This window comes from Myodes glareolus, chromosome 19 (genome assembly GCF_982192425.1).
Source record: "Myodes glareolus chromosome 19, mMyoGla1.1, whole genome shotgun sequence".
Lineage (NCBI taxonomy): Eukaryota > Metazoa > Chordata > Mammalia > Rodentia > Cricetidae > Myodes > Myodes glareolus.
In genome coordinates this window covers 45,681,660-45,708,533 of record NC_142044.1, presented here as the reverse complement: position 1 = coordinate 45,708,533, position 26,874 = coordinate 45,681,660, and the positions used below count along the sequence as shown (strand labels likewise).

Here is a 26,874-nt window from a genome sequence, read left to right as displayed (position 1 = left end):
CGAGGGTTTAAGACAGTACCTGCAAAGTCTGAGCGAGAGAGAAATGTCTGTTGTGTGTAGCCAACATTCTGGGAGGTACTTTGGCATTTATAAAGCAGGTAACCCATGGAAGGACCTCCCAGAGCCCCACCCTGTTTTTCCCTCTGTACCAGATACGACAGGCGGCCTGCCAGCCTCATGAACCACAGGCACATTTCTCTGTGGAAAGGCCTGGCCCATCTTGTAGATGCACCCAGCTTTCTTATTCAAAGGAAGAATATTGTTTCTCCTTTCTCTTGTAAGGCTTACACCGAGTCATTTCCAGGACCCAGACTCGGGCCTTAGTTTTCTTCCACACGTCTCCCCCAGTGCTTGTCACTCACTCGCTGAGTTGACTCGGACATGTAGTTACTTGACTAATATTTAAATGTGTCCCTCATACTAAGCACTGGGGACAAGGATGAAAATGTACAGCCCTTGTCCCCAAATAACGGATGTCTGTGCTGTTCTGTGTATATCCAGTTTGAAATGTAAACCACTTTCCTGCCTGTCTTTTATGATGGCTGTGTGTGTCCGTCCTGTCAGTTCACCATTGTTTTCTTAGCTTTGGAGTATTTGACTTGTCTCCAGTTTTTGTTGTTATAAATATTACTGGGATGAACATTTTGTTCAAGCTATTTTTTCCTTTGTGTTTATTTGCTTGGGGCGTATTCCCCAGAGTGGAACTACAGTCAGAGGTTGGTAACTCTTACCAGCCTTGTCTATATTTCCAGATTTTTCCATAAAGCTTTTTGACAATGTAAGAGTATACTCCTGTTTCTTATAGCTCCATCCGAAGAAGTTATTGACCGTTTTAATCCCATATTTCATTGTGTCCCATCTGTATAGGTTATGCCTCACTAGTGAACAGTGCCAGTTTTCAGTAGTGAACACGACAACAATGTTGGCCTTTCTTCCCCTCCACCCCCAAGTCTCCCACATGTTCCTGTGTGGTGCCTGGGTGTGCAGTCCAGTACACAGTGACCCTAGGGCCAGGTTGATCTAGGAGACCCTGCTCTCTACAGCTGCCAATTGAGGCCTCCTCAGTGGTGGTCACAGCAGAAAGGGCAGTGTTAAGACTGTATATTCATTTGGCTGGGTCATTCATGCCACCTGGTTTAGCAGATGCCCATGAGTGCTTCTGTTTCTGTCTGCTCCAGCTCAGTATGCCACTGGATGGTAATGCAAACTGGTGAGTTGTCAGACAATGTGGTTTTAGGTAGCTGTTTCTCAGTATGACCCAGCAGTTCCTAGTACTCTAGAGAAATGAGGACGTACGTAGGGCTCTGCAGAGATCTGTACTCTGATGGCGGAAGATACAAAATAATCCCACACTAGTGCAGAATTACATACAGTGAAGGGTAATTTATTTAGGGGAGACTCACAGATCATTGTCCTAGATCCCAGTCCTCTGCATGGACAGGAACAGAGTCTAGCAGCCGGAAGCGAGAGCCAGAAATTAAGAGAGTGAGCACAGGCTTTACAGCTGCATTTATAGTATGAGACCACGCCCAAGTGGGCTGGTATCTTAACGGCTATTGGCTGAAGGAGGTGAAGGCGCTCCCACAGCAGTACACAGTTATTCAATATAGTTCTTTTCATAATATCCCAAGAGCAGAACTTGTTAAGCATAAACAAATGGGAGTGTGTTTATCCAATAAAACGGTACTTAGCATTAAAAAAGACTGAAAGACTGATACGGGCTACAACACGTAAGAACTTCACAGGCGTTCTTAGTGAAAGAAGCAAGACCATATCATGTAAGATTCCTTTAATATGAATTATAAAGAGAGGCCAACCCTGAGTGATTGTTAGGAGTCAGAGGAACAGACATGACTGCTAAGGGCCTTGGGTTGTGTTTGGTGTGATGGAAATGTTCTTAAAATGACTCGTGATGCTGACACAACTTGTGAACTTCATAAAAATCACTTTATTCATTTTAAATGGATAGATTATTCATAAATTGTATCTTAGAAAACTTGTTCTGAGAAATAGCTGTTTTCAATAGTCTTTTGCTAAATAATTCCCTTCACTGGTCCCCCTACCCATGCATGGTTCTGGAGATTGAAGCTAGGGCCTTAGCTAGGTAGTCATTCTACTGTTGAGTAATGTCCCTGTCCTGACTTTGGTCTCCGCTAGACATATGTGAATGGGACCTTTTCATTTATGCATAGAATTCCATTCTTTTTGCACTTCTCAAATTTTGATTTCCAGTGTTAAACACTAAGTTTTAGTCAGTGGCAGCAGAAGTGGGTGGGACTTTGTGGTTCTAAGGGAAGCCACCAGGTAGCCCAGGTAGTGGAGTGGCTCCCTCTCCAGGCCATGTCCCTATGTGCACCTGTTCCTGTCCTTGGGTAGAGCTCTCTGGTATTACTTCCCACTGACTTGCTGGCCTGGAAAGCCATCCTCTTTTCCCCCTTCCATGGCAGTTAAAGGTGTAGACTTTAGGAGATGGTGTGTGAGGTGGTTGTTACCTCGGGTTAGGTTTGGGGGTGACCTCTGTGGCATATGTGTTCTCATTAAGCAAAGCCTGTGCCACCAGGAGTGAAGAAGTCATGAGCTTACAGTCTGGTGACTTGCTCTCATTTTCAGAGGACAGAACGGTGTTTTTTGAGAAAGTGATTATCTTAGCCACTGAGCAGTAGTTGGGCTTGGTGTGGGGTGTGTGTGTGTGTGTTTGTTTATTTTTTCTTTTTTTTTTTTTTTGGTTTTTCAAGATAGGGTTTCTCTGTAGCTTTGGAGCCTGTCCTGGTACTTGCTCTGTAGACCAGGCTGGCATTGGACTCAACAGAGATCTGCCTGCTTCTGCCTGCTGGAATTAAAGGTGTATACCACCACTACCTGGTTAATAGAATATTTTTTATTTTTATTTTTTTAGTAGTTGGTTTTAAGTGAGTTTGTGCGTCCCTGTTTTTTTTTTTTTTTTTGGTTTTGTTTTAGCCCTTACTCTTTCCAGCTGACTGAGAGTGATAGCACTGGCTAGTAAGTGTAAAACCCATTCACAAGCATCGCCCTCTGAGCCAAACCTCCTCTTTAAAAAAAAAAAAATCACCATTGTTTTCATCCTAAGTAGTTTCCTGTAGTAGTTTATCCTATCCGAGGTCAGATAATGCTCAGATCACTCAAGACAGGCGCTCAGGAGACAGTACTTAGTGACAGTGAGTGGTGAGTTCCTCTCTTCAAGAGGAGTGACAGTGACCTTCCGTTTGTGTGGAGAGAGCTAGGCAGGGCAGAGTATATTTCTCCCTCATAGGAAGAGCATCTGAGGCTGGTGAGAAAGTGGCTTACCTAGAGTTACTTAGGCAGCTTGTAAAGCCAAAGTGAAGCCCTGGAGTGCAGGTTTTCTGATTCTCTGCACTGAAGGTTCTATTTCCGCTCAACCTTGAGAGTAAAAGTGATTGAATATTTCTTGTGAAAACTGTCTAAGTTGCATTAGCTGCTTCCTCATGGGGTTGGCTTTTTAGGAGCTGTGAGCATCTGTGCAGTTAAGTCTACTTACCCAGCCCTACCTGGGTCACCTCTCAGCATTTTTCTTTCCATTGGATTCCTTCTGTGTATTTTCTTATATTACTGTTGGCATTTATGTATTAATAATAGGTTTCAAAATGTGTTATTTTTGTCCTTTTAAAAGTAGCTTTATTTTGAGCCAGGTGGTGGTGGCACACACCTTTAATTCCAGTACTCAGGAGGCAGAGGCAGGCAGATCTCTGTGAGTTCAAGGCCAGCCTGGTCTACAAGAACTAGTTCCAGAAGAGGTCCCAAAGCTACTGAGAAATCCTGTCTTGAAAAACCAAAAAATAAAAGTAAAAAGTAGTTCTCTTTTAACCCTGTGGGGCATCAACTGGTATGCAGGTCGAAAAAATCTTCAGCTGAGTGTCCACGTTACATTCCTAGGGCCCTTGCCAACCAGAGGTATGGAATACATTTCTGTGAGATTATTCTTAGACATAACCCTGACTTGTTCCCATTACAGAGGAAAAATGCCTTCGGGAGACCACATATGAGCCCCAGACCTTCCCTGGTAACATCCTGTGGGTGAGCTGATAGCTGACAGCTGGCCTGAGACCTTCTGGTTTTGAACTTCCTCCTACCTTTGTGATTCCTTCTGAGATAGTCATTCATTACCCTAGAGCAGGCCTTCTGAAAATGACAGACACCTGGTCCTCAGCTTTTTTTTTTTTTTTTTTGTGCTATTAGGATACAAAAGACACCAGGGCTACACGCTACATGTGTTACTACAGGAAGAATCCACAACTTCTTTTTGAACTGAACTCACAACCTGTCACCCTCTGTAACTTCTGACTCCCTCTTGGTTCCATTTCCTGAATGTCTGGTGGTTTGTGTCCTGCACAGATAAGCAGCACAGAGCCAGCTCTTCTTTGTGGAACTCCTGATGTGGAATGAAGATAGGCTGCAGGGTAGTTGGGCAGGGATAACCCAGAGGTGATGCCAACTGTGGCAGGCTGTTAGGAGGAGGTAGCTGAGCCTGAGGACCTGGCAGAGCAGGGCCATTAGTGTTTATGGACTCTCTGCTTGGTATGAGCTTTGGCACATAGCGCAGTCTGGAAGAAGGAGCTTCGCTGACTATTCTGAAGCCTGCTGGGCCGAGAGCAGCAGCTGTCCGGTGATACTTCCTGTAAGAGTCAGAAAGGGAAGGTCACATCTTTCATTGGCTGTGGTTCCAAAGATGAGGCTTTAGCAAGTACTTTCTGCTTCAGATTTCCCTCCTGTAAACAGACTGACTTTCCCTTCCCTGGGCTTCAGAAGCATCTTCATTTTCAGTCTTGAGATCCGATATTCTCTAATCACGTCTGCAGCTTTTCTGACAGGAAATAGTTTAGAAACTAAATCTCTAATGCAGACATAGAGGTGATAGCCACAGATCTTCCCAGAACTACCTCAAGGTATTATTTGGTTGGTTTCAAAAATACTTGCAGTTCTGTTCAGTTTCAATGTCATTGATTCGTAGGGTTGATGTGAGACAAGCATTTGGCAAAATGAGGTTTTGGGTGCATGTGTATGGGTTGCGGAGGGTGAGTAAAGTGAGCAATCTGCTAGGTAGGTGGGTGTACTTTGTTTGAAGAAGTCCAGGACTGCCTCGCTGAGCCAGCCCTATGACTGTGACTGGTCTCCAAGGCGTGCTGGATCTTCCTTTTGCTTGGATCTGTGGGTTGGGTGGGATGTCCTACCTTGGCATGAGCTCTTCATGCTGGCATGACTCCCACCTTCACTGGGATGGTAGAAGAGAGATTGACCCTCGCACCAGGACTTGCAGGGGTGAGTAGGAGTTGACCCAGAGGGCAGTCTGGGGCAGCAGTGTGTGGCACTGGACTACGTTCACAGAGGCTGAGGCCACTGGGAAGGTAGGGCTGGCCATAGTATGAGTCCTCCGAGGGTCTTCTGTCATTGAGAGCAGTTAGAGAGCGTGAAGCTGAGGGATGCATGCATGTCCAAGAAGAGGTTCTTGTGGCAGTGAACATATGAGTGTGACTGAGCCTGAGCTGTCTATCAGATGTACTGCCATGGTATCCTCAGTGTAGCACACGCAGTGCTGGTCTGCTTTAGAATTTTGCCTTTGCTGAGGTTTATTGCATGAGTGTTCATCTCTGTACTCCTAACTAAACATGAAAGATCTTACTCATCTGGTAAAATTAGACAAACCTCAGGGCTTCTCTTTACTTTTCCTTGTTCCTCCACTGGGGAAGAAGCCCGGGAGACAAGTGTGTCAAGGGGCTGCTGTTCTCTCAGCACTGAGGACAGTGTGAGTCACTGTAGCTCTGCTGGTATTTCAGTACCAGTTTATTTTTAAACAGTTCTGTGCAAGCAGAGTTTCCTCATGGTTTCTGTTACTAAGGCTCCATAATATTTCCTTAGGTCTGTGTACCTGTGCTTTCATACAGTCTGTGGGCTTTCTTCTCCCTCAGGCTGTCCTGGTCAGGGTAGGAAGCAGTGTTTCCCCAGCTGCAATAGCAATTCTTTCTAAGTGGGAAGAGTCCATTGTTGCTGTACTTGTTAATGTTGGGGAAAAGGGACTGGTCTGTGGATGGTGCCAGTGTCATGTGGCCCAGGACTGCCTGCCAGGTCTCCCACCAGGGCTGAGTGAGCAGATGTTCCCTCTGCGTCAAGGCCTTTCCTTCTAGGTACAGGCAGGCAGGATGACTTGGGAGTGTCAGTGCTGCATGCCTAGCAGGCTCTTGGTTCTTGGGATCTTCAAACATGAGTGATTCTTTGTTTTCCCCTTTTGTACTTTGTTTAAAGATAACTTCACACTGTAGTCCAGGCTGGCCTGGAACTCATTATATAGCCGAGGCTAGACTCAAGTTTATGGAACTTGTAGCAATCCTCCTCACCCTCTTGAGTGTTGGAATTATTGGTATGAGCCACCATGCCTGTTTTCGGTTATTCTTATTGGTCATTTACCTTTGGGGAGGTTCTTTGTTTCTAGACTCTGAAGCCTTAAAGACAGCCTGTGTGCTAGCCCTGGCGTTCTGACTATATTTACTTTGCTCTCTGGCTCATGTATTTGAGAATCTTCTATAAGGTTCTTCTTTTCTTTGTACTCTAGCTCTGGAGTGATTGTCCAGGGTTTAAAGATAGTTCCAGAGGACGGTGCATGGAAAGAGACAGTTTATATCCACCTCAAAGTGTTGTACTTTAGAGGTAACTAGTTTCAGGATAGCACATGAAGTAATCTCATACTAGGTTCTGTGCATATGCTTGAGTCTTAAAGGAACCTGTGTTGGCTAGATGTTTTCGGGTTCTGCTATAAGCTTGCATGATGATAGGACTGCTTTGGTACTAACTGACTTAGCTCCTCACATGCTCGATTACTCTGATTGCACAGGCAACTCTCTTAGAAGAGCAAAAGCAGCATAACTATGTGACCTTCTGGTGTGTTGGATGCTCTGGGCATGCCCAGGAGACCCCAGGTGTGAGATGTTGTCTTAGTTAGGGTTTCTGTTGCCGTGAAGAGACACCATGACCATGCAACTCATTTTGTTGTTGTTGCTGATTTTTTGAGACAGGGTTTCTCAGGCTGGCCTCAAAATCATAGAGATCCGCCTGCCCCTGCCTCATGAGTACTAGAATTAAAGGCGTGTGCCACCACTGCCTGACTGACCATGCAGCTATTATAAAGAAAACATTTACTTGAAGTTCTAGCTAGAGCAATAGGACAGCAAAAGGAAATCAAGGGAATACAAATTGGAAACAAGACAAAATTACAGCCTACAGATTGGGAAAAGATCTTCATTAACCCCATATCAGATAGAGGTCTGATCTCCAAAATATACAAAGAATTCCAGAAACTTGACATCAACAGAACAAATATCCAATAAAAAATTGGGGTACAGACCTAACCAGAGAACTCTCAACAGAGGAATCTAAAATGGCTAAAAGACATTTAAGGAAATGCTCAACAGCCTTAGCCATCAGAGAAATGCAAATCAAAACAATTCTGAGATTCCATCTTACATCAGTCAAAATGGCCAAGATCAAAAACACTGATGACAACTTACGCTGGAGAGAATGTGGGGTAAGAGGAACACTCCTCCATCGCTTGTGGGAGTGCAAACTTGTGTAGCCACTTTGGAAGTCAGTATGGCAATTTCTCAAAAAATTAGCAAACAATCTACCTCAAGACCCAGCAATACCACTGTTGGATATATACTCAAAAGATGCTCAATCGTGCCACAAGGACATGTGCTCAATTATGTTTATAGCAACATTATTTGTAACCTAGAAACAGCCTAGATGCCCCTCAATTGAAGAATAGGTAAAGAAAAGGTGGTACATTTACACAATGGAGTAGTATACAGTGGTAAAAAATAATGACATCTTTAAATTTACAGACAAATGGATGGATCTAGATAAAAACATATTAGTGAGGTAACCCAGACCCAGAAAAAAAAATATGTATTCCCTCATAAGTGGCTTTTAGACATAAAGCAAAGAAAAAACAGCCTTTAAGCCACAACCTCAGAGAAATCAGCCAACGAAAAGGACCCTAAGATGATGTGCGATTCCCCTCTATATGCTATGAATATGTTTTATTACCATTGGTTATTAAGGAAGTTGTTTCAGGCAATGACTTAGGAGAATAAGGTCAGGCTGGAAACCCAAACAGTGATATAGAGAGAAATAGATACAGAGTATGCGGAATCAGAGAGATGCCATTTAGCTGCCGAAGGAGAAGGACACGCTGGAAATTTACCAATGGTCCATAACCTTGTGGCGTTACACAGATGAATAGAAATGGGTTAACTTAAGATGTAAGAAGTAGCTAGAAATATGCATGAACCATTGACCAAACAGTTTTGTAATTAATATAGTTTCTGTGTGATTATTCCTGTCTGAGCAGTCAGGAAACGAAGGAGCAGTCTCTGCCTACACTAAGAGAGACATACATGAATGTACATAGGAAGGTGAAAAAGACAAGATCTCCTGAGTAAATTGGGAGCATGAGGGTCACGGGAGAAGGTAGCAGTGGAGAAGGGAGGAAGGGGAGTAGAATGGAGGGGAATGGAGAAAAATGTATAGCTCAATAATAATAAAAAATAAAACATTTAATTGGTGGTTTGTTCACAGTTTAGAGGTTTAGTCCATTATTGTCATGGCGGGAAGCATGACAGCATGCAGGCAGACGTGGTGCTAGAGAAAGAGCTGAGAGTCTTTGCATCTTGACTCATAGGCAACAGGAAATACTATGTCTCACCGGGCATGGCTTGAGCATATATAAGACCTCAAAACCCGCCTCCACATTGACACACTTTCTTCAACAAGGCTACACCTATACTCCAACAAGGCCACACCTCCAAATAATGTCATTCACACCCTGGGGACCATTTTCTTCAAACCACCACAGACTTCCTGCTGACTTGGTGGATGGACCAACAGACAGTTATAGAAGAATTGCCTCTTATCTATTTTGTTCTCAGCTCAGGATATTTTTGGTTAGTAATCTTAAGTAATTAGTCTTTTTTCTTTCCTGGGTGCTGTAAAACATGCTAGTGTGTAGCCTTCGTGAATGAAATTGAGAGAGTCAGTGCACACAGATCCATCAGTATCTTACAGAGCTGGAACCCAGCAGGTACCAGCTCCCTTCAAACCCTCCTTCCCTGTCTTGAGTCAAGCTCAGTGGTTTGCACCTGCTCCTGCCTCACCCCGAGCGTGCAGCCTGGCTTTAAGACTCAGTTCTTCCTCTTCCTGGGTGACCTGAGCACATGCTACCCAATGGCATCTCTGTTTCTTTATCTGTTTCTGTGTTATGGGACTGTTGGAGGGGTGTGTGCCCAGCTTTGGGGTTCATACTCAGTAGCTATTAACTGCTACTGTTTCTGTTATTTAGCATAGTCAGGAACCACATCCCATACAGCCCTGAGGGGCCCTTTTTACCAGCTTTATTCAGCTTTTTACTCAGAGTGTAAGATGCATGTAAGGGCAGTTGTTAGCACTGGCCATCTGGCTTTCAGCCTTAGTTCAGATAGAGGTTAGGATAAGGATAGGATCCTGGTGAGCAGCATCATGTGTAATTTCTGTGATGTGGGTGGGCTTGGGAAATACAGACTGTGGCTTGATTTACTGCAAGATCCTGGAAAAGAGGCAAGTTAGTTACTAAGGCCCTGGTGGGGATCCACACAAGGAAGTTGATACTCAGGTCTGATGAGATGGAAAAGCCCTTGCTTGCAGCCTTGAAGATCACTACAAGTATGCACTTGTAATTTCTAACCTCTGATCTATGCAAGTTTTCCCATAATCTCTTTCTAGTGAGATGCCCTTTGAAGCCATTTAAAGATCAATTCTATTTTTTTTTTGAGACAGGGTTTCTCTGTTATAGTCCTGGCTCCCCTAGAACTTGATTTGTAATCCAGGCTGGCCTCAACCTCAGAGATCGCCCTGCCTCTGCCTCCTGAGTGCTAGGATTAAAGGCATGCACCACCATACCTCGCTGATTGATTTAAATTCTCAAGTGACCATAGTGAGCGCCTAAAAAATATTAGGGACTTGCCCAAAGTTCCACAGATCCTTAATGTCAAGTTTTGAATGAATCTTCCTAAATTTGACTCTGAGATCATTTTGTAAAAACTGACTTTTGAGGAGTCTGGAGAGATGGCTCAGCAGTCAAGAGCACTCCCTGCTCTTTCAGAGGACCCAGGTTCAATTCCAAGTACCCATGTCCAACAGCTGTAACTAGGGAGATACCCTCTTCTGTTCTCTTAGGGCTCTAGCTTGCATGTAGCATATGTTCACATAGACACATAAATAAAATCTTAAAATATGATTTTTAACTCATCAGAAATTATGGTGGGCCAGGTGGTGTTTAATCCTAGCACCCAGGAGGCAGAAGCAGACTAATCTCTTGAGTTCAAGACCAGCCTGGTCTATAGAGTAAGGTCCAGGACGTCTAGGACTACACAGAGAAACACTGTCTGAAAAGAAATAGAATATATATATATATATATATATATATATATATATATATAGAGAGAGAGAGAGAGAGAGAGAGAGAGAGAGAGAGAAGAAATTGTGGTTTTGTTTGCTTTTGTTGGGTATTTACATTTTTAAAGATTATTTTTAAGTGTGTGGGTGTTTTGCTTGTATGTGTATCTGGGACACCATATGTGTGTAGTGCCCATGGAGGCTATAAGAGGGTGTTGGACCCCCTGGAACTGGAGGTACAGACAGTTGTTAACTGCCATGGGGTGCTGGGATTTGAACACAGGTCTTCTGAAAGAGTAGCCAGTACTCTTTACTGCTGGCCCATTTCTCCAGCCCCCAGAAGTTATGATTGGCATAGACTTACTAGTTTTGTTTGTTTGAGAGTATATGAATGTCTAGGTATACTTTTCTTTTAAAATTGGTGTTCTAGCTGGGCGTGATAATGCATGCCTATAACCCCAGCATTTGGCAGACTGAAGCAGGAGGATGTTGAGTTTGAGGCCAGGTTGGGTTGTATAAGTGCATTCTCAGAAAGCCTGAGGTACATAGTGAGACTTTGTGTCCCAAAACAAATGTAAACTGGACATTTGGGGCAGAGCATATGAAATGATCCCTTTTAGCACACTGAATAACTCCCATTGACCTACATGAATATACTTAGTTGTGTGTGGACAACTTGAATATACACAGTGTGAATACTCTTGTAGTTCTCTACTAAAGATGGTTCATATTGAAAATTTTGTGTCATTTCCTTGAGTTTCTTAAAAACAAAAACAACCTGATTCCTTTATGTTACCAACAGTGAAATAAGGAGAATTTTTAAAAATGTGTGTTTTACTTACCTGTATGTATGTGTACCACATGTGTGCAGGTGCCCATGGATGCCAGAAAAGGGTGTTAGATTCCCTGGAACTGAGGTTAGACACAGTTGTGAGTCATCGTGTGGTGATGGGAACTGAACTTTGGTCCCCTGCAAGAGTAGGCACTGCTCTTGGTAGCTGAGCCATCTCTCCAGCCTCTAAAATAAGGGAGACTTTAAGAAGACTTGATTGTTTTCTTTGCTTTTCTGTCCCTTCTTCCTTATCTATAATATCACAGGTATAGTATCTCCTGTACCTGCTTCATATTCTCAGCTTTATTGTGAATACAGATAACAAACAGCGAATTACAGGTAGTGAAAGACTTCAAGGGCTCAAGAGACAGCATTTTGATGATTCTCCTCCTCTCTCAGGGTGTATTTTAGTCCTTTCTCCTGCCAGTGATATCTGCCCTTAAAATGCAAATGGAAGGTGTTACTTAGACATTTGCTCTTTAAACTGTGCCTGGGAGATTTGCCAACAATCTGGAGTGCTGAAGCCAGAACACCTGCTGAAGGAACAGGACAGAAATGGGAAGCTGTCGAAGCCCTAACTGTCCCAGTCTGGATTCCGAGTTCTGACTGGGGATGACCTGAACTGTAAAGACCTGAAGTCTAGCCTAGGACCACAGTGATGGTTTTTAAAACTCTGCAGGGAGAAATGCTGATTTGTGCAGTTAAGGAAAGCAGACTAAGTACTGAGAATGGAGGGCCTTGTGTTGGTGTGACCATTCCATGCTAATCAAGCATTGCCATTTGGAATTAAAACTGTCATGGGCCTAGCAGCATGGCCGGATGGAAGAGCAGAGACAGAGAAAGTTGGTTGTTCCTGAGCGGGAATTACATGTATATGACAGTAGGACACCTTTACTGGGTTTGTCAGTTTAGGGAAGTATGATTTCCTCAGCCTACCTCCCCTGTGGGAAGAAGGCCGCTGCAGTGCTGAGTGAAACCAAATAAGGCAAGCCCCCTTTTCTTCTTAATTGGGATTCTTAAGAGTTTGTTTTCAGGAAAATGGTTCTGTGCCCTTGTGGTGCTCCTAAGATCTCCTGCCTCTTACAAGCCCTCTCTGTAGTTGGGGCTTGCCTGTGTCACATGGTGGCTTGAAAGCCACCTCTGGCCAACTTGATTTTTAGGTGATTGTTTCCAGGACAACTACAAGTTCTTGTCTTCATGGAAGCAGAGAGTTAAAAACCATGCTCCCACCTTCATTATTTAGACTGACTGACCACTGGGCAGCCTGACCGAACCTTTAGAATCCAGCGTGTTGTGATGTATAGTTTCCCATTCGTTGTTGAGTTGAGTGCTCTACACAGCATTCCAGAGAGAGAAGTCACTATTTACTGATCTCTATCACTTCCTTTAAGGAATGTTCCCTTTCCCAGATGAAGTCATTGGAAACAAATAGGTTGTGGCAGATAGCTCAGTTGAAACACGTGTTTCTGCTTAACCAATAGTGTGAGGCCATGTGTCAGCTCAGGCCTGAGCACCCACTGTGTGCAAGGTGGCTTGAGGACTAGAGAGATGCAGGAGACTGTGTTTCTTGCAAGAACTGACTGGACACACGCTGAAGCTGGCAGCAGAGGAAACCCAGAGGCTCGATGCCTCAGCTGCACTGAAGGGCTATAGGGCTTCCTATGTGGCTATAGTTCTGAACAGGGCTTGAACTGTCGTTTTTCTTTTCTTTTTGAAAATTCATTTATTATGTATACAGTGTTCTGTCTGCATGTATGTCTACATGCCAGAAGAGGGCACTAGATGGTTGTGAGCTACCATTGGTAGCTGGGAATTGAACTTAGGACTTCTGGAAGAGCAATCAGTGCTCTTAACCTCTGAGCCATCTCTCCAGCCTGAGATGCCCATTTTTCCTTGACCTACTAAACCCACTTGTAATGAGTAGAGTAGTCCTAGGCGTCAAGAAAGAGAGCCCAGAAACTTAGAGGATTGAAGGAAAGATCATATAATAAAATGGGAGAGGTGTTACAGTTGTATTAATAAAAGACTCTCCACTTTAGATAAAGGCTCCCATTAGTTTCCTTCTGAGGATCTCATCTCCTTTAGTCAAAATCATTCAGACTCTTGAGTTCAGCTCACCCTAAAGCCTTTGGCAAGTTTTAACAGAGTGACTGGTACCCGAGGAACTGGGGATGCTAGAGTCAGGGCAGTGTACAAAAGAGGGCAGTGATTCAGGCTCATGCCTGCTCAAGAGTTTCCATTTGTTGCTTGGTAGTGCAGACCTTTAATCCCAACACTCAGGAGGCAGAGCCAGGTAGATCTCTGTGAGTCTGAAACTGGCCTAATCTACTTGGAGTTTCAGGACAGCCAGGGCTATTTAGAAAGACTGTTTCAAAACAAGCAAACAAATAAAACCCAAAATACAAAAAGCCAATTGTGGTCTGTTAGAAATTGAACGTGCTGTGGGAGTTGAAGGTGCTAGCGTGCTGCCAGCCTCACACAGGTCTGTAGTGTAGGAGGAAGGACAGTCCAGGCAGAGAGAAGGAGTGAACTGTACCTGGTAGTGCCAGCGCCAGTGAAGTAACAGCCTGGTTGGAGTTGTGTGTTGTGGCTAATGCGGGTGAGGGGTGGGGTGAGGCTTGCGGACTAGACAATTTGGTGAGAAGTAAGTTGGGCTCTAGCTGTGGAGGCTGCTACAGGGACATGTAGGTAGTGTAGTGTATTACCAGGCTGACAGATTTAGAGAGGGTCACAGTCTTGAAAATAGACTGAAGTGGGACTGGGTGCTGGGAAGATGCTAGGAGACAGATGACAGCAAAATGCAGAGAAGAGGTGATGATGACAGTGATGATGCCAGAGGGAAATGAGGGAGAGGAGCTGACCAGAGGGCCGGGAGGCCAGCCTAACAGTGCATGGGAAAATCTTTCTTGAAGCTGTGCGGGTGTCCTGGAATGTGGTCCTCTGGGACCACTTGTCATCCCAGCATGGGGTCATTCATGAAACAAAATGTTTTGTTTTTTGCATGTTTTGTATTCCAAAAGCATTTAGTGCTGTTAGGTGACATTTCAAATAGCTTAGGAGGCTGTAAATAATAGGTAGACATTCCCTTCACCACCAGAGACACAGGTGTCCACGGAGGACTCTGCATCTGTGAACTTTGAGAGATCCCAGGTGAAATGTATGTTGCTGCTGCTAGAGCTGCCTGTGTTCCTGTCTCTGCACAGCCCTTGTGCTGGCTACCTGGAGTCCCATACTTTTCTTTTAAATTTCTTGTCTTTTCTTTCCTTTTCAGACAAGAACTTGTTGGTTGGGAAAGCTGGCCTTGTCAGTTCTTCTTCCTTAGCCTCCCTGGTGCTGGAATCACAGGCCTGTGTCACTTCTCCTAGCTCTGGTATCAGCATTTGATGGCATTGAAGTAACTTTCATTTTTTGTTTTGTGTTCTGTTGCTACACAGTCTATCAGTAAACACCTGCTCTTGGCTATCCTGGCTGAACTCATCTGTAAAATAAACTTGCAGCTTAATGGTTGTTAGGAGAGAGTAATTTCTCATATTGAGGAGAGCTAAGGACATATACAAAACACATACATGCTTGGTTTTTAAGATTTATTTTTAATTATGTGAATGTATGTGTGAGGGGAGAGGGCATGTGAGTGTGGTGTAGGTGCCGGAGGAGGCCAAACACGTTGGATCCCCTGGAGTTGGAGTTCCAGTGACTGTGAACTGCCTAACATGTATTCTGGGAACCAAACCTGCATCATCTGCAAGAGCAGTACATCCTCTTAACTGCTAAGCCATCCCTAGCCACATGTTTGGTTGTCTTTTGTTTTGTTTTTTGGTTTTGGTTTTTCGAGTAGGGTTTCTCTGTAGTTTTGGAGCCTGTCCTGGAACTAGCTCTTGTAGATCAGGCTGGCCTCGAACTCACAGAGATCCATCTGCCTCTGCCTCCGGAGTGCTAGGATTAAGGACGTTTGTCACCACTACCCGGCACATGCTTGATTTTTAAAAGCATTTTTCTAGCTTTCTTTCTGTTTGTGTCCTCTCACATCTGCCCTCTGCCTCTGCACCCCCCATAAGACAATACAATTTTTTAAAAGAATAAAGGGAAAGTCTCATAGAAACTCCAAGTGTGAGTGAGTCAGTCACACAGTAAACCCTTTATCCATACATCTTTACGTGCAGGCGCTTTCACAAGGAATCACTGGTTTGGTTCAAGGCCCCTGATGTCTGTTATTACTATGTCTTTAGTTTTGAAAGGCAAAGCACAGAGGTAATATGGATACCTCATTGGTCCTCACTGAATCTTTTGGTACTGACCTCCCTGTCCTGCCCTGTCCAGTGCAGGGCAGGCATGTTACCTCCTGTCTCACTACTAGGAAACACCTATTTCTACTTCCTATCTTTCTAAGCCCTCAGAGGCCATACTTATCTCAACAAGCCTCTGCCCCTCAGACTTTTTCCTCTGTCCTAGAATTTAATACACTACGTGACTGTCACTTAACTGCATGCCAGGGTATCCCAGAGCAGTCTCAGCCCCAGGAGGGCAGGGACAGAATTTGTCTTGTTTATTGCTACTGTTCTGACACCAGTTTAGGATAGTTTCTGGTGCATGGTAGATGGAATGAATGGATAAATGGACCCCTGTTTAAAGAATGGTGGGCACCCCACCTCCCTCACCCCGGAATTACACAGTATCTTAGAAGTTGCAGTCACTTGGGCAGTGGTGGCACACAACTTTAATCCCAGCACTTCGGAAGCGGAGAAAGGTGAATCTCTGAGTTTGAGGCCAGCCTGGTCTACATAATCGAGTTCGAGGCCAGCCTGGTCTACTCAGAGAAACCCTGTCTCAAAAAATGAGAAGCAGAGAGAGAGAGAGACAGAGAGAGACAGAGAGACAGAGAGAAACTTGCAATCATTTCTTAGTAACTGAAGAATTTTTTATGCAGGTCATGAGTAAGAAAGAGACCTCTGTGACCCATGGGCCTGCAGAACAGACTGGAAAGGCCATGTGGGCACATCTGCTTCTCTCTTTAGCTAGTGTTTAGCAAAGATCAAAGAGGAGGGGTTCCTGCTCTTCTTTCAGGGATGACGGGCAAGCACAGTACTTAGATGGTCTTGCTTTCTACAATAACCTGTAGGTCTTTGTTTTCCTTTTGGAATGAACTAAGGGGATTAAAGAGAAGCTAGAGGTCTTATGTAACACATCCTCTGTTTACCTGATACCTGTTATCAGGCCAGAAATGGTAGAAGGAGGTTGTGCCAGCCTCCACTGGGACCAAGGGCAACTGTGACATCCTCTGTTAACCTCTAAGCCTCTGCACATTAGCAGAAAACTGGCTTTGGGACCAGTATTGACCTTCAGCAGAAGTCATGGGAAGCAGGGACCTAGTTACTCTTGCTCCATCCTTATTCCTGGATTCCAAAGGAGTGCCTCTTAAAACAGGATTGTTTAGTGAGTGTCTCTGGAGGGCTCACTGTGTGCTGGCTTTAGATAGTCTCACACTGTGGTTCAGGAGACCTGGAGCGCGTTCTACAACCCAGGCTACCTTGAACCCAGCAGTCCTATTGCCTCAGCCTCTGAAGTGCTGGGATTACAGGTATTGGCCACCAGCCTGGCTTTTATAATTAGGATTTTCTTGCTCTCAGGTTGCATGTTTATTATATCATCATTGTCAACTTGACTGGATTTAGAATCACCTAAGAGACATAAATCTAGGTGTGTCTGTAAGGGTGTACCAGGTTCAACTGAGAAGGGAAGGTTCACCCTAAATGTGGGCAGCAGCATCCAGTGGGTGGGTAGGGTCCTAGACTGAATAAAAAAGGAGAAAATTAGCTGAGTACTAGCATTTGTTGCTCTCTCCTTTCTGGCTGTGGGTACAGTGTGACCAGTTAGCTCACACTGGGGTGTCTTCCTCACCATGATGAATTGTATCATCAAACCATGGACCCATATAAACCCTTCTCACCTAAAGCTGGTTTTGTCTAGTATCATGTTATGGCAACAAGAAAAGTAAAAGAAAAGCATCTCCTTTGAGGGGCAGAGTAGCCTGTGCTGTTCTTGTCCCTTAATTAACTGGGATATTAATTAACCTCTGGGAGAAGCTGGAGTGAGGCACTGCCCATTGCCCTACCCATGATGGGCAGCTCACTGAGTGGCTGCAGAAGCTCTGTGTCTCTCTAAGAGATCCAAAAGGGAGGGGAGCAGCCCTTAGCTGGGAGTCCTTGTGCATTCACCAAGTCACTCACCTGCCTAGACTGATGTTGAGACTCTTAATTTGTACTCCTGACTGGTGTAATGGGAGATCCTTGTGTTTTCATAATTTAGCTAGCTTCATCTTTAATACTGAATTTTTGGAGTAACCTTCTCCCTCACCAACAGCACTGGGAAGTCCTCAGAACTCTGAACATTCTGTTCAAGCATTAGAACTCAGTTTCTTTAGGATGAAGTCATCAGTCAGTTTCTGAGTGCCAGACAGTGTGAACTACATAAATCATGTATCAGACCCACCCATTTTTAGGAAGAACTTTTCCAGAGTTCTTTAGTAACTATTATCACCAGTGTACCCCTGAACCTAGGGCCTCACTCTATCACTCAACCATACCTTAAAGCCTCAGGAGGTGGTCTGTTACATCCTACCTCACAGAGGAGGGCTGTGAATCATGAGAGGACACTTGCTTTTGAGATCCCTTTCAGTAGGAAGCTCCAAAACCACAGCCTGTTTCTAAAGGAATGGCCTTCCAGACCTGCAGCAAGCTGAGTTTGAGCAGGACGGGTGGAGATGCAACAGACATTGTGGAGAAACTTTTGCTAGATGTTGGACTGTCTTTAGCGTTTTAGTTTTGTTTTCATTTTTGTTTTCACTCCCCCCTTGCATCTGCCACTGTGACAGTTATCTGAGCAAACAATGTAATGGGAATACGTGTTTGTTTTGGCTCAGGGTTTCTGTTGATGGCTATGGCTCCATTGTTTCTGGTCCTGTGGTAAGGCAGAGCATCACAGCAGAAGGGTGTGATGGAACAAAACTGCTCATCCCCGTAGGGTCTGAGAAGCAGAGAGAGAAAGGGGCCAGGGCATGTTCCCAGTGACCTTCCTCCAAGTAGAGCCCACCTCCCAGTGATGCCATTATGTTCTCAATCTTATACAGCAAAACAGTTTTTGGGGGGATTAATCCTTTGATATCATCAGAGTTTTCTTAGTTCTCTGATTTATCAGCTGAGTAGCAAGCTTTCAATACAAGAGCCTTTGGAGGATACTGTACTATACCCAACCACAGCAGGTATTGGACCAGTGCTTTCTGGATACTCAGCTGCCTGCCTGTAAAGTGTGTAGGGTTCTGAGGAACAAGAAACCTGCTTAAAGCTCAGCATAAACTATCTGCTGGTACTGAGAGGTGTACAGCACATGGCAGCTCCATGTTCTTACCATGTGCTCCCAGGTATAACAAAAGACTCATACTCGGCTAAAGCAGCCTTGTTATATTTGACACAAATGTGGCCACCTCTAGAAAAAGAGCCTTTTTTGGGAGCATAATTTATCCATTACTTAGTGACTGAACACCTGTGTGGCATCAGACAGCTCTTCTAGTTCCTTCCTTGATGGTCTTTGACTATCTATAGGGTTGAGTGTGGCTTGTTTTGGATACAACCTACCTGTCCTTGTTGGTAGCTGGTTCTCACCCAGAAGGGAAGGCTCTCTTGTTAGGGTCCAAACTAGAAGAGAGAGCCAGAGTTTTGTGCTGGAAACCCTGTTTTCTTGGGGTATGGTTATGTTCTGTGCCCTTTCCTTTTACCTTAGAGCTGTTTCTCTGCAGCTCTCGATATCCTCAGTTATGCGTCTCTCTATGTAGTCCTGGTTGTCCTGGAACTTACTATGAAGGCTAGGCTGAAGTCAGATTCACAGAAATGCTCCTGCCACTACATCCTGGGCACTAGGATTAAGTGGGTGTGCTGGGCTAAGAACTCACATCTTGATTCACAACCAAAGGTGCAGGGAGACCTGAGAATCCCAGAGGTCTTTTGAAACCTCAAAGTCTACCACCAGTAAAACACCTTCAACAAGTCCACACCCAGTCCTTCCCAAACAGTTCCACCAACTGGGAACCAAGTGTTCAAGCATGTAGCTTATGGAGGCTGTACAAATTCAAACCACCACACTCTTTTTGTCTTACATAAATATGTAGCTTTATTTTTACAAATAAACTTATCATGTATGAATATGTAACATTTTAGGTTTTTTTTTAAAAAAGTGTATTGGTGTTTTGCCTACATGTGATGTTTGTGCATCACATGCATTCCTGGTGTCTTTGGAGGCCAGAAGAGGGTGTTGGATCCTCTGGAGCTGGAGTTAGACAGTTATGAGCTGCCATGTGGGTGCTGGGAATCAAACCCAGGTCCTCTTGAAGAATAGCCAGTGCTCTTAACTGCTGAGCCAACTTTCCAGCCCACATCCTTAGATTTTAGTTCAGTGAGTATCAATAATTACCTGTTTTATTTCTCTTACAGCACAAAAGGCAAAGCCTTTCTTCTGTGTGCATTTAACTAACCTTAACATCTAGTCCTTTATTTAGCCCCCATTCTAGCCTAGCCTAGAATTAATTTATGTACTGAACATTTATGACTGAATAGGGTCTTACTATGTTGCCTAGCCTAACCTTGAATCTCTGGATCCAGGGAGTCTTGCTTTAGTTTTCTGAAAAATTTGGGGTTAGACACACAGTATCACATGGAACTATATTTTTTAATTTTATTTAAGAGAATTGAGGTGTAGCCCATTTGTTTGTATCCCTGGCATTGATCTATTTTTGAGATTTAGAATCTTTTTTTCCCTCTATCTCTCTGAAGCAGGATTTCTCTGTGTAACAGTCTTGGCTTAGAACTCAGTTTTGTAGAACAGGCTAGCCTCGAACTCACAGAGATCCATCTGCTTCTGTTGCCTGGGTGCTGGGATTAAAGGTGTGTGCCACCATACCCAGCTTGAGACTTAGAATCTTATTTATTGGATGAATAAATAAGACTTGTCAACAGTAGTTGATAATGAATGAGAGCCACCAACAATGCTGCAGAATGCTCCTGTGTGATTCTGAATCCTGAGCACTAATTCTGTCATTTAAATGACATTACCAATTACAGATTTCCAGAGATGAGGTTTGTCTTGACCCATTTTTACCACCCATATTCAGGAAGCCCTGTTGCCTATACCTTTGAGCCACCTGCCTGTGAAACCTTGCCAGTTTGCCCTGTGTTATGTGGAAGGACTCTTGTTTTCTTGTTCTCCATGTGTATTTTAGAAAAAGAGAAAGGCTGCAGATTAAAGCAGTAAACATTCACTTCCAAGAACTAGAAAAGGAATAAAACCTGAAGCCAGAGGTAATAGCAGATACTTATTTTTCATTTTGTGCTGGGGTTGAATCCAGGGCTTTATACTTGCTGAGCTGAGTGAGGCTCTCCACTTGAGCCTCACTCTTCCTCAGTGATGAAGTGTTGAAAGCTTAGTCTTTCGAAGTCCTCTGGTATACTAAGACAAGAAAAAGAAAAGTCATAGAGAGGAGGAGATAAGCTGTGACTGTGGGACTGTGGTGTGTAGATATAGTCTCTATATATGACATATAAGTATATACATATGTGTGGATATAGTTTCTATATATAATTTATGATGATGTGTAGAAAACCATTTTCTGCTGGGCCTGATCCGGAGGTAGGCAGATCTCTGTGTTTTTTAAGACCAGCCTTGCTGCACAGCAAATAAGTGTGTGCATGAAGAGCATATAAGCTTCCTGGCAGCGGGTGGCCACCGGTTCCCTCCCTGAGTAAGGGAAGCTGACAGCCTCAGAGAAAATGCTTGTTTCAGAAACAATAACTATCAACAACAAAAAACAACAACAGCAAAAACCAAAACAACAGCAGCAAATCAGTTCTATTCCCTAGTGTTTCTCACTGTCTTTTGGGAGCTTACTGGATGGTCACTTTTAGAGTGTCGGATGTGTGCCAAGTAACTCTTATTTGTCCTTGCTAACTATATTAGTCAGGCTTCTCTAGAGGAACAGAACTGATAGGATTTTTTAGAGTAGCTTACAGGCTCGGGTCTAGCTAGCTAGTCTAACAATACTTTGTCCCAATGGCAAGTCCAAGAATCCTGTAGTTGTTGGGTCGATGAGGCTGGGTGTCTTCAGCTGGTCTTTACACACCAGAATCCTGAAGAAGTAGTCTCTGATGCCAGTGAAGGAATGGACTTGCCAGTGAGAGCAATGGCAAGCAGGCAAGGAGCAAAAGCCTCCTTCCATGTCCTTTATATAGCCAAGGATGTGGCTATGGATTAAAGGTGGATCTTCCACTTCAGAAGATTGAGATTAAAGGTAGGTCTTTCTATTTTGAATGGTTTAATTTAGGAAAAAAAAATCCCTCATAGGTGCACCTAGTCCTTTTGATTTTAGTTAATTTCAGATGTAGTCAAGTTAACAACCAAGTAACTAACTAACTTCATACGATGTGAGTAATGCGCCCTGATCCTTATTTGACTAAAACTGGCTGGCTCTCAGAAGAGCTTCTGTGGTGTCTGTCACTGGTGACACTGTAGTCAGTTGAGTTCCTGAGGCATCTCTGGGAAGTACGTGAACTGAGATTTGAGTGGTGGGACAGGGAAGAGAAGCTGGCTGTAGCAGGGTAGGAGAAACCAATATGCAGAGGTGGGTGCCATGCATTCAATAGCGATACCTTGCTTTTTGTCCTGGAATGGGGAAACTACAGCTGTCTGTGTTTTTCTTTCATAGGTCTGTCTACAGGTTTTGAGCATCTGAAGTGAATCCCTGGACCAGAGTGTCTGCTGCCATCTCCTCATCCTCTGCAGAAATGTCTGTCACCTACGACGATTCTGTGGGAGTGGAAGTGTCCAGTGACAGCTTCTGGGAGGTAATGTCTCCTCTTTTGAACACAGATCCCAGGTTGCTGGCGTCCAGTGTACCGTTGTGGTTTTGGTAGAGTCAGAAGGAAATGAACATTAACTCAAAATCAGGCAGGAACTTGCCATCAAATTGGTGGTGGCAGAGACAGGGCTTTTTTTTTTTTTTTTTTTTTTTTTTTTTTTTTTTTTTGGGAGTATGGCAATGCTCCAGCCCTCAGTGGAGTTGGGAGTTTACTTATCTGGAAAGTCCGATTCCTCACTGAGATGTGTTTGTGAAAGGTCTTGCTGGTTTGCCCTCCGATGTTCTTGGGTGTCTAGCCCTGTGTGATAGACAACAACACACAGCAGTGACCCAGCCCAATCTCACAGGCAGCTTTTACATATGAGTGACCATGATGTGACATTATTTTGCATAATGCAGGCAAGCAGCCAGAGGGCTGAACAAAGGGCTAGGATCTTGGTAAGAGCATTTGCCTGCCAGCCTGTGTCCTGGGAACTCCCTTCCTGATGAAATTACCTTGTGACCGGTTTTGTTTTCACAAGTTGTTCTCCCCAACCCACTTATTTTTCCTGTCCACTAGTTAAAAAAAAAGCCAACTGTATTCTTGTTGTTGTTAGTGGTGATACTAGGGATGGACCACAACAAGTACCTCATGCATAACTAGGCAGGGGTCCTACCACTGAGTTTCCACTCCAGCCAAGGAACTAAAGTCTTGACCATAATTAACCCCCTTTGGAAAAACCCTTGGAACTTTCTTTTCATTTTGGGCTACATGGATAGGGTGAGGAGGACTGGGCTTTCAGCTAGTAGCATGTCAGCCCTGACCCCAGCTGTGCTGTCACTAGCTATGTGACCTTGGACAAGTTGCCCACTTTACCCGAGCCTCAGAATAAAAGGGGACTAATTCTGGCCCCCAAGAGAGGCTGCCAGATGGGACTATAGTCTTCAGCACTGTGTGGGTGCCTTCTTGACAGGAGGCTTCAGAGGAGGAAAAGGTGAGTGTGCAGTCCTGGTGTTTGCTGGGGCAAACATGTCATCTGCTGTTACAGGCTAATGGAAACAAGTGATCAATCACTAATGCTCCGGTTTTAAAAGAGGATTCAAACTTCACTAGCACTTTTCTTTCCTGTGTTCTGAATGAAAGAACTGGCTAAATATTTTATTCTATTAAAAGTACCTACTTAGCTAGATGCAGTGGTTATATGCCCATAGTCCCTAGCACTGGGAAGCCTGAGGCCAGAGGATTGCTTCAGCTCAAGAGTGGGATACCAGGCAGGACAACTCAGCAAGATCCTGGCCCCAGAACAAAATAGAACAGAGTGTGCATTACTGAACAGATCGTGTATGAGATCCTGTGAGGATATGGCAGGGCATGTAGAGAACAAGTCTTGGGACTTAAGGGGTTGCTGCTATAGGTGCTGAGTGAGTGGAAGAGAAGGAGTAGGCATGATCGTCCCAGACTAGCTGACCACAGCTGTCTAGTAAGGATGGAGGCTGGAATTGGAATCTGGATGACAAGAGACACCTCTGCCCTGGAAACATTTAAGGCAGCAAGGGTCATAGGGACAGATATGTTGCCAGCTGCTCAACAACAGGGTAAATTGGAAAGGTTGGAGCAAAACTAGGGGAAGTTGCTTTAGAGCTGTGGCTGTAGACATTGTCTGGAGCAGGGCTGGACTTGCCCTCTGCCTCTGCAGATACAGTTGTGTGGGTAGGCAGACCCCTTTTGCTGGACCACGGAGAAGCTATGACCCCACTAGTGTCACAAAAGCACCTATGAATCTGTATTGTCTGTGCCTCTGTGTGTTCTGTGCTGGGTTGCGTTCACTCTGACAGCCTATTACACATATACCCAGAAACTGTTAGGATGTCTGTGCTTTTCTACAGCCATGGCAAAGTCCCATAGAACATTTAGAAATCACGAGTGACTGCCCAAGCCTTGCTTTCAGTCCTCACAGCTGTGTCCCTGGTGTGAGCTCTGCTTACAATCTCAAATGGGCCGGTTGGTGGTGGCACACGCCTTTAATCTCATTAATCCCAGCATACCTTCTGCAGAGGTGGACGGGCGGGTCTCTGTGAGTTCAAGGCCAGCCTGGTCTACAAGAGCTAGTTCCAGGACAGGTTCCAAAACTACACAGAGAAACCCTGTCCCCCAAAACCAATAGATGATAGATAGATAGATAGACAGACAGACAGACAGATAGCTGATAGATAGATAGATGATTGATAGATAGATAGATAGGTAGATAGATAGGCTGATAGATAGATTGACTTCAAATGGGTAGAAAAACAAGCTCCAAGACCTGCCCTGCTTATGGCCTCCTGGAACTCTGTCCTGAAGAGCCTTGTTTTTCTACACTCTGAGGTGTTGCTGCTTTCCTGTGAAGATGAAAATGACAAAGATAATTCTTGTCACAGAGCTCTTGGTCCCACATCAGTGATGGCCACTCAAACCTGCCACACCTGTTGGCGCCTTTTGTTCTGTAACCTAACAGAGTCAGAGTGACTCTGTTTAGCTTGTGTTCTCAGCACCTAGTGCATGGTGCATGGAGGGACTTTGTAGTTGAGGGCCTGATAGTGAGATAAATGACTGAGTATCTTCCAAGAGTTATCATCCTTCAGAACCTGGCATATCCTCTATAGGAACTTGAGTCTGGTAACTGAGTACTGGCTGTTTTCAGCAATCTGGTGCTGGTTTTTAGATCTCTGGCTATTCCCCATGCTTAGTAGACATGGTTAGGTAGGGTAATTGCAGCTGCTTCCAATTCTGTTTACTTCCCCCTCAAGAAGACTGTAGGGTGCTATCTGGGTAGTGTGTTTGGCTGGGTGCCGCCTGACAAAACTGTCTCATTTTAGTCCCAGGACCAGGCGTTCTATATATACCATCCATACCATTATCAGCCCATGCACTCACTCATTGCTGATGTCAGAGCAATCCAGTCATGCAATCTAATGCAGAATTTAATGTGCATGGTCATAGATCATGATGTCCAGTCCAGTCAGTGATAGCGTTTCTGTGATTACGATAGTGTACCAATGCCGGGTGCTTCCTCACTGTTGGTGCTATCTGGTGTGTCTAGGGTACCTGGATCCCTAGGGTCACAGGGCTCTTCACCGGTAGGGCCAGGGTTTCCCAAGCCATAGTTTCTTTGCATTCCCTGGTCCTCAGCTGCACACATGAGCATTGCACATACACAGATGGGGGAAGTAGACTCCATCTTGTTGCTGACAAGTCTCTTCATTGTCTAGACACGGTTCCCAATGCCAGACAGCTACTGGGGGATGGGAGGGCTGTCCCTCAGTTGCTTGTCAAGAAGCTTGTCTACCTTTTGTGTTTTTCTTTGGATTTCAGTCTCCTGTGTAAGCTGTTGGGGGTACTTTTTTTTTTTTTTTACATGAAATTGTAGAATTTCAGTGGTCTTTGGTATTGATTCCTCATAGCATCCTGGCTCCATGGTACTTTGAAGACAAATATTGGTTTGGGCTGGCAGAGCGGGAAGGTAGCTGGGTGACCAGATATAGCCTGAGAGCGGACAGGCAGTGAGAACTGTAAACCAGGCTTGGACATGAGGGACCAGGGCCAGAATGGATCACAATCAGGGTTGGGGTAAAAGGACTGGGAGTATGAGTTCCTAAAGGGACTACTATCCCAACCCTAACCCCACTTTTCAGTCTGTTGATTTCCTTCCAGGGTGCTTGGGTTTTTATGACAGGTTGACTCATTTCCACATGTCTCTTGACTTGGATCCCAGGGGTCACAGAACTTTCAGAGTGTCTGTTACTCCTACACTGGAGTGGTTCTGGTCTTCCATGAGAACTTAATACCAGGAAGAGGCTTTCGCTGTGAGGACGCAGTGTGATCGGTAATGAAAGGTCCCCAGACTATCTTACAAAAGATACAGCTTTAATAAAACAGAAGGAAAAACTTACACAGAATCCCACCCGTCCAGAACGCTAGATCCAGGCCAGAGAGAGGGAGAGAGAGAGGGCGGGGAATTGCACCCGCCAGGTTTATAGGTAAACTTTTGCCTTAGGGCAACACGCCCCACGAACAGAATGTGATTGGCTGAACTCCCCTATCATTACTGTGCCATCCTGTGGCAACAGCTGTCACTTTTTCTTGCCATTTTCTAGGCTGTGTGCTGAAGGATGAATGAGGGCTCACACTTTTATATATGGAAGCCTGGAGTTCGAGGATGGGCCTTGGGGACAGTGGCAGGCAGATCTGGTCCATGTTATGGGCACAGATGCCTGCCTTCCTCCACTGTATGATACATACCACATGCACTGAGGACATGGTGTGCAGCAAACTTTGCCAGCAGCCTTGTGGAGAAACTCAGTTAAGAGAAGGTTCATTGGGGCTGAAGCTCTTCTTCCAAAGGACTCTGGCTCTTCTTCCAAAGGACTCAAGTTCAGTTCCCAGCACCCACACTGGGTAACCATCTGTAACTCTTGACTCCAGGAATCCAGTGCCCTTTTCTGGCCTCTGTAGGCGCGTGCGTGCACACACATACAAGCTTGCGCATGCATGCGTGTGAGTAGATGCACATATACAACCCTCCTCCACTAAGTAAATAATAAATGTAAAGAACTTTTTAAATAGGTTTATTTAAACGTATATTTCCTCCCTATTATTTCATGTGTTCTGATTTTAGAGTTAGGATCTGGCAACTAGAATTAAGAGGGTTCCACTTTATCCATTTTTAAGTTT

General features: G+C 44.5%; 1 protein-coding gene across 5 annotated transcripts in view; it reads left to right on the top strand.

Moving 5' to 3' along the window:
* Nucleotides 1-26,874, top strand: part of Pacsin2 (protein kinase C and casein kinase substrate in neurons 2) — a 102,942-nt gene that overhangs the window by 48,614 nt on the left and 27,454 nt on the right. For all 5 annotated transcript variants that reach the window (XM_085678502.2, XM_085678500.2, XM_048444999.3 and 2 more), the window contains exon 2: nucleotides 22,032-22,170. In XM_085678502.2, the coding sequence (XP_085534628.1) occupies nucleotides 22,111-22,170 (60 nt within the window). In that variant the 5' untranslated portion in view covers nucleotides 22,032-22,110. The remainder of the gene's footprint in view (nucleotides 1-22,031; nucleotides 22,171-26,874) is intronic.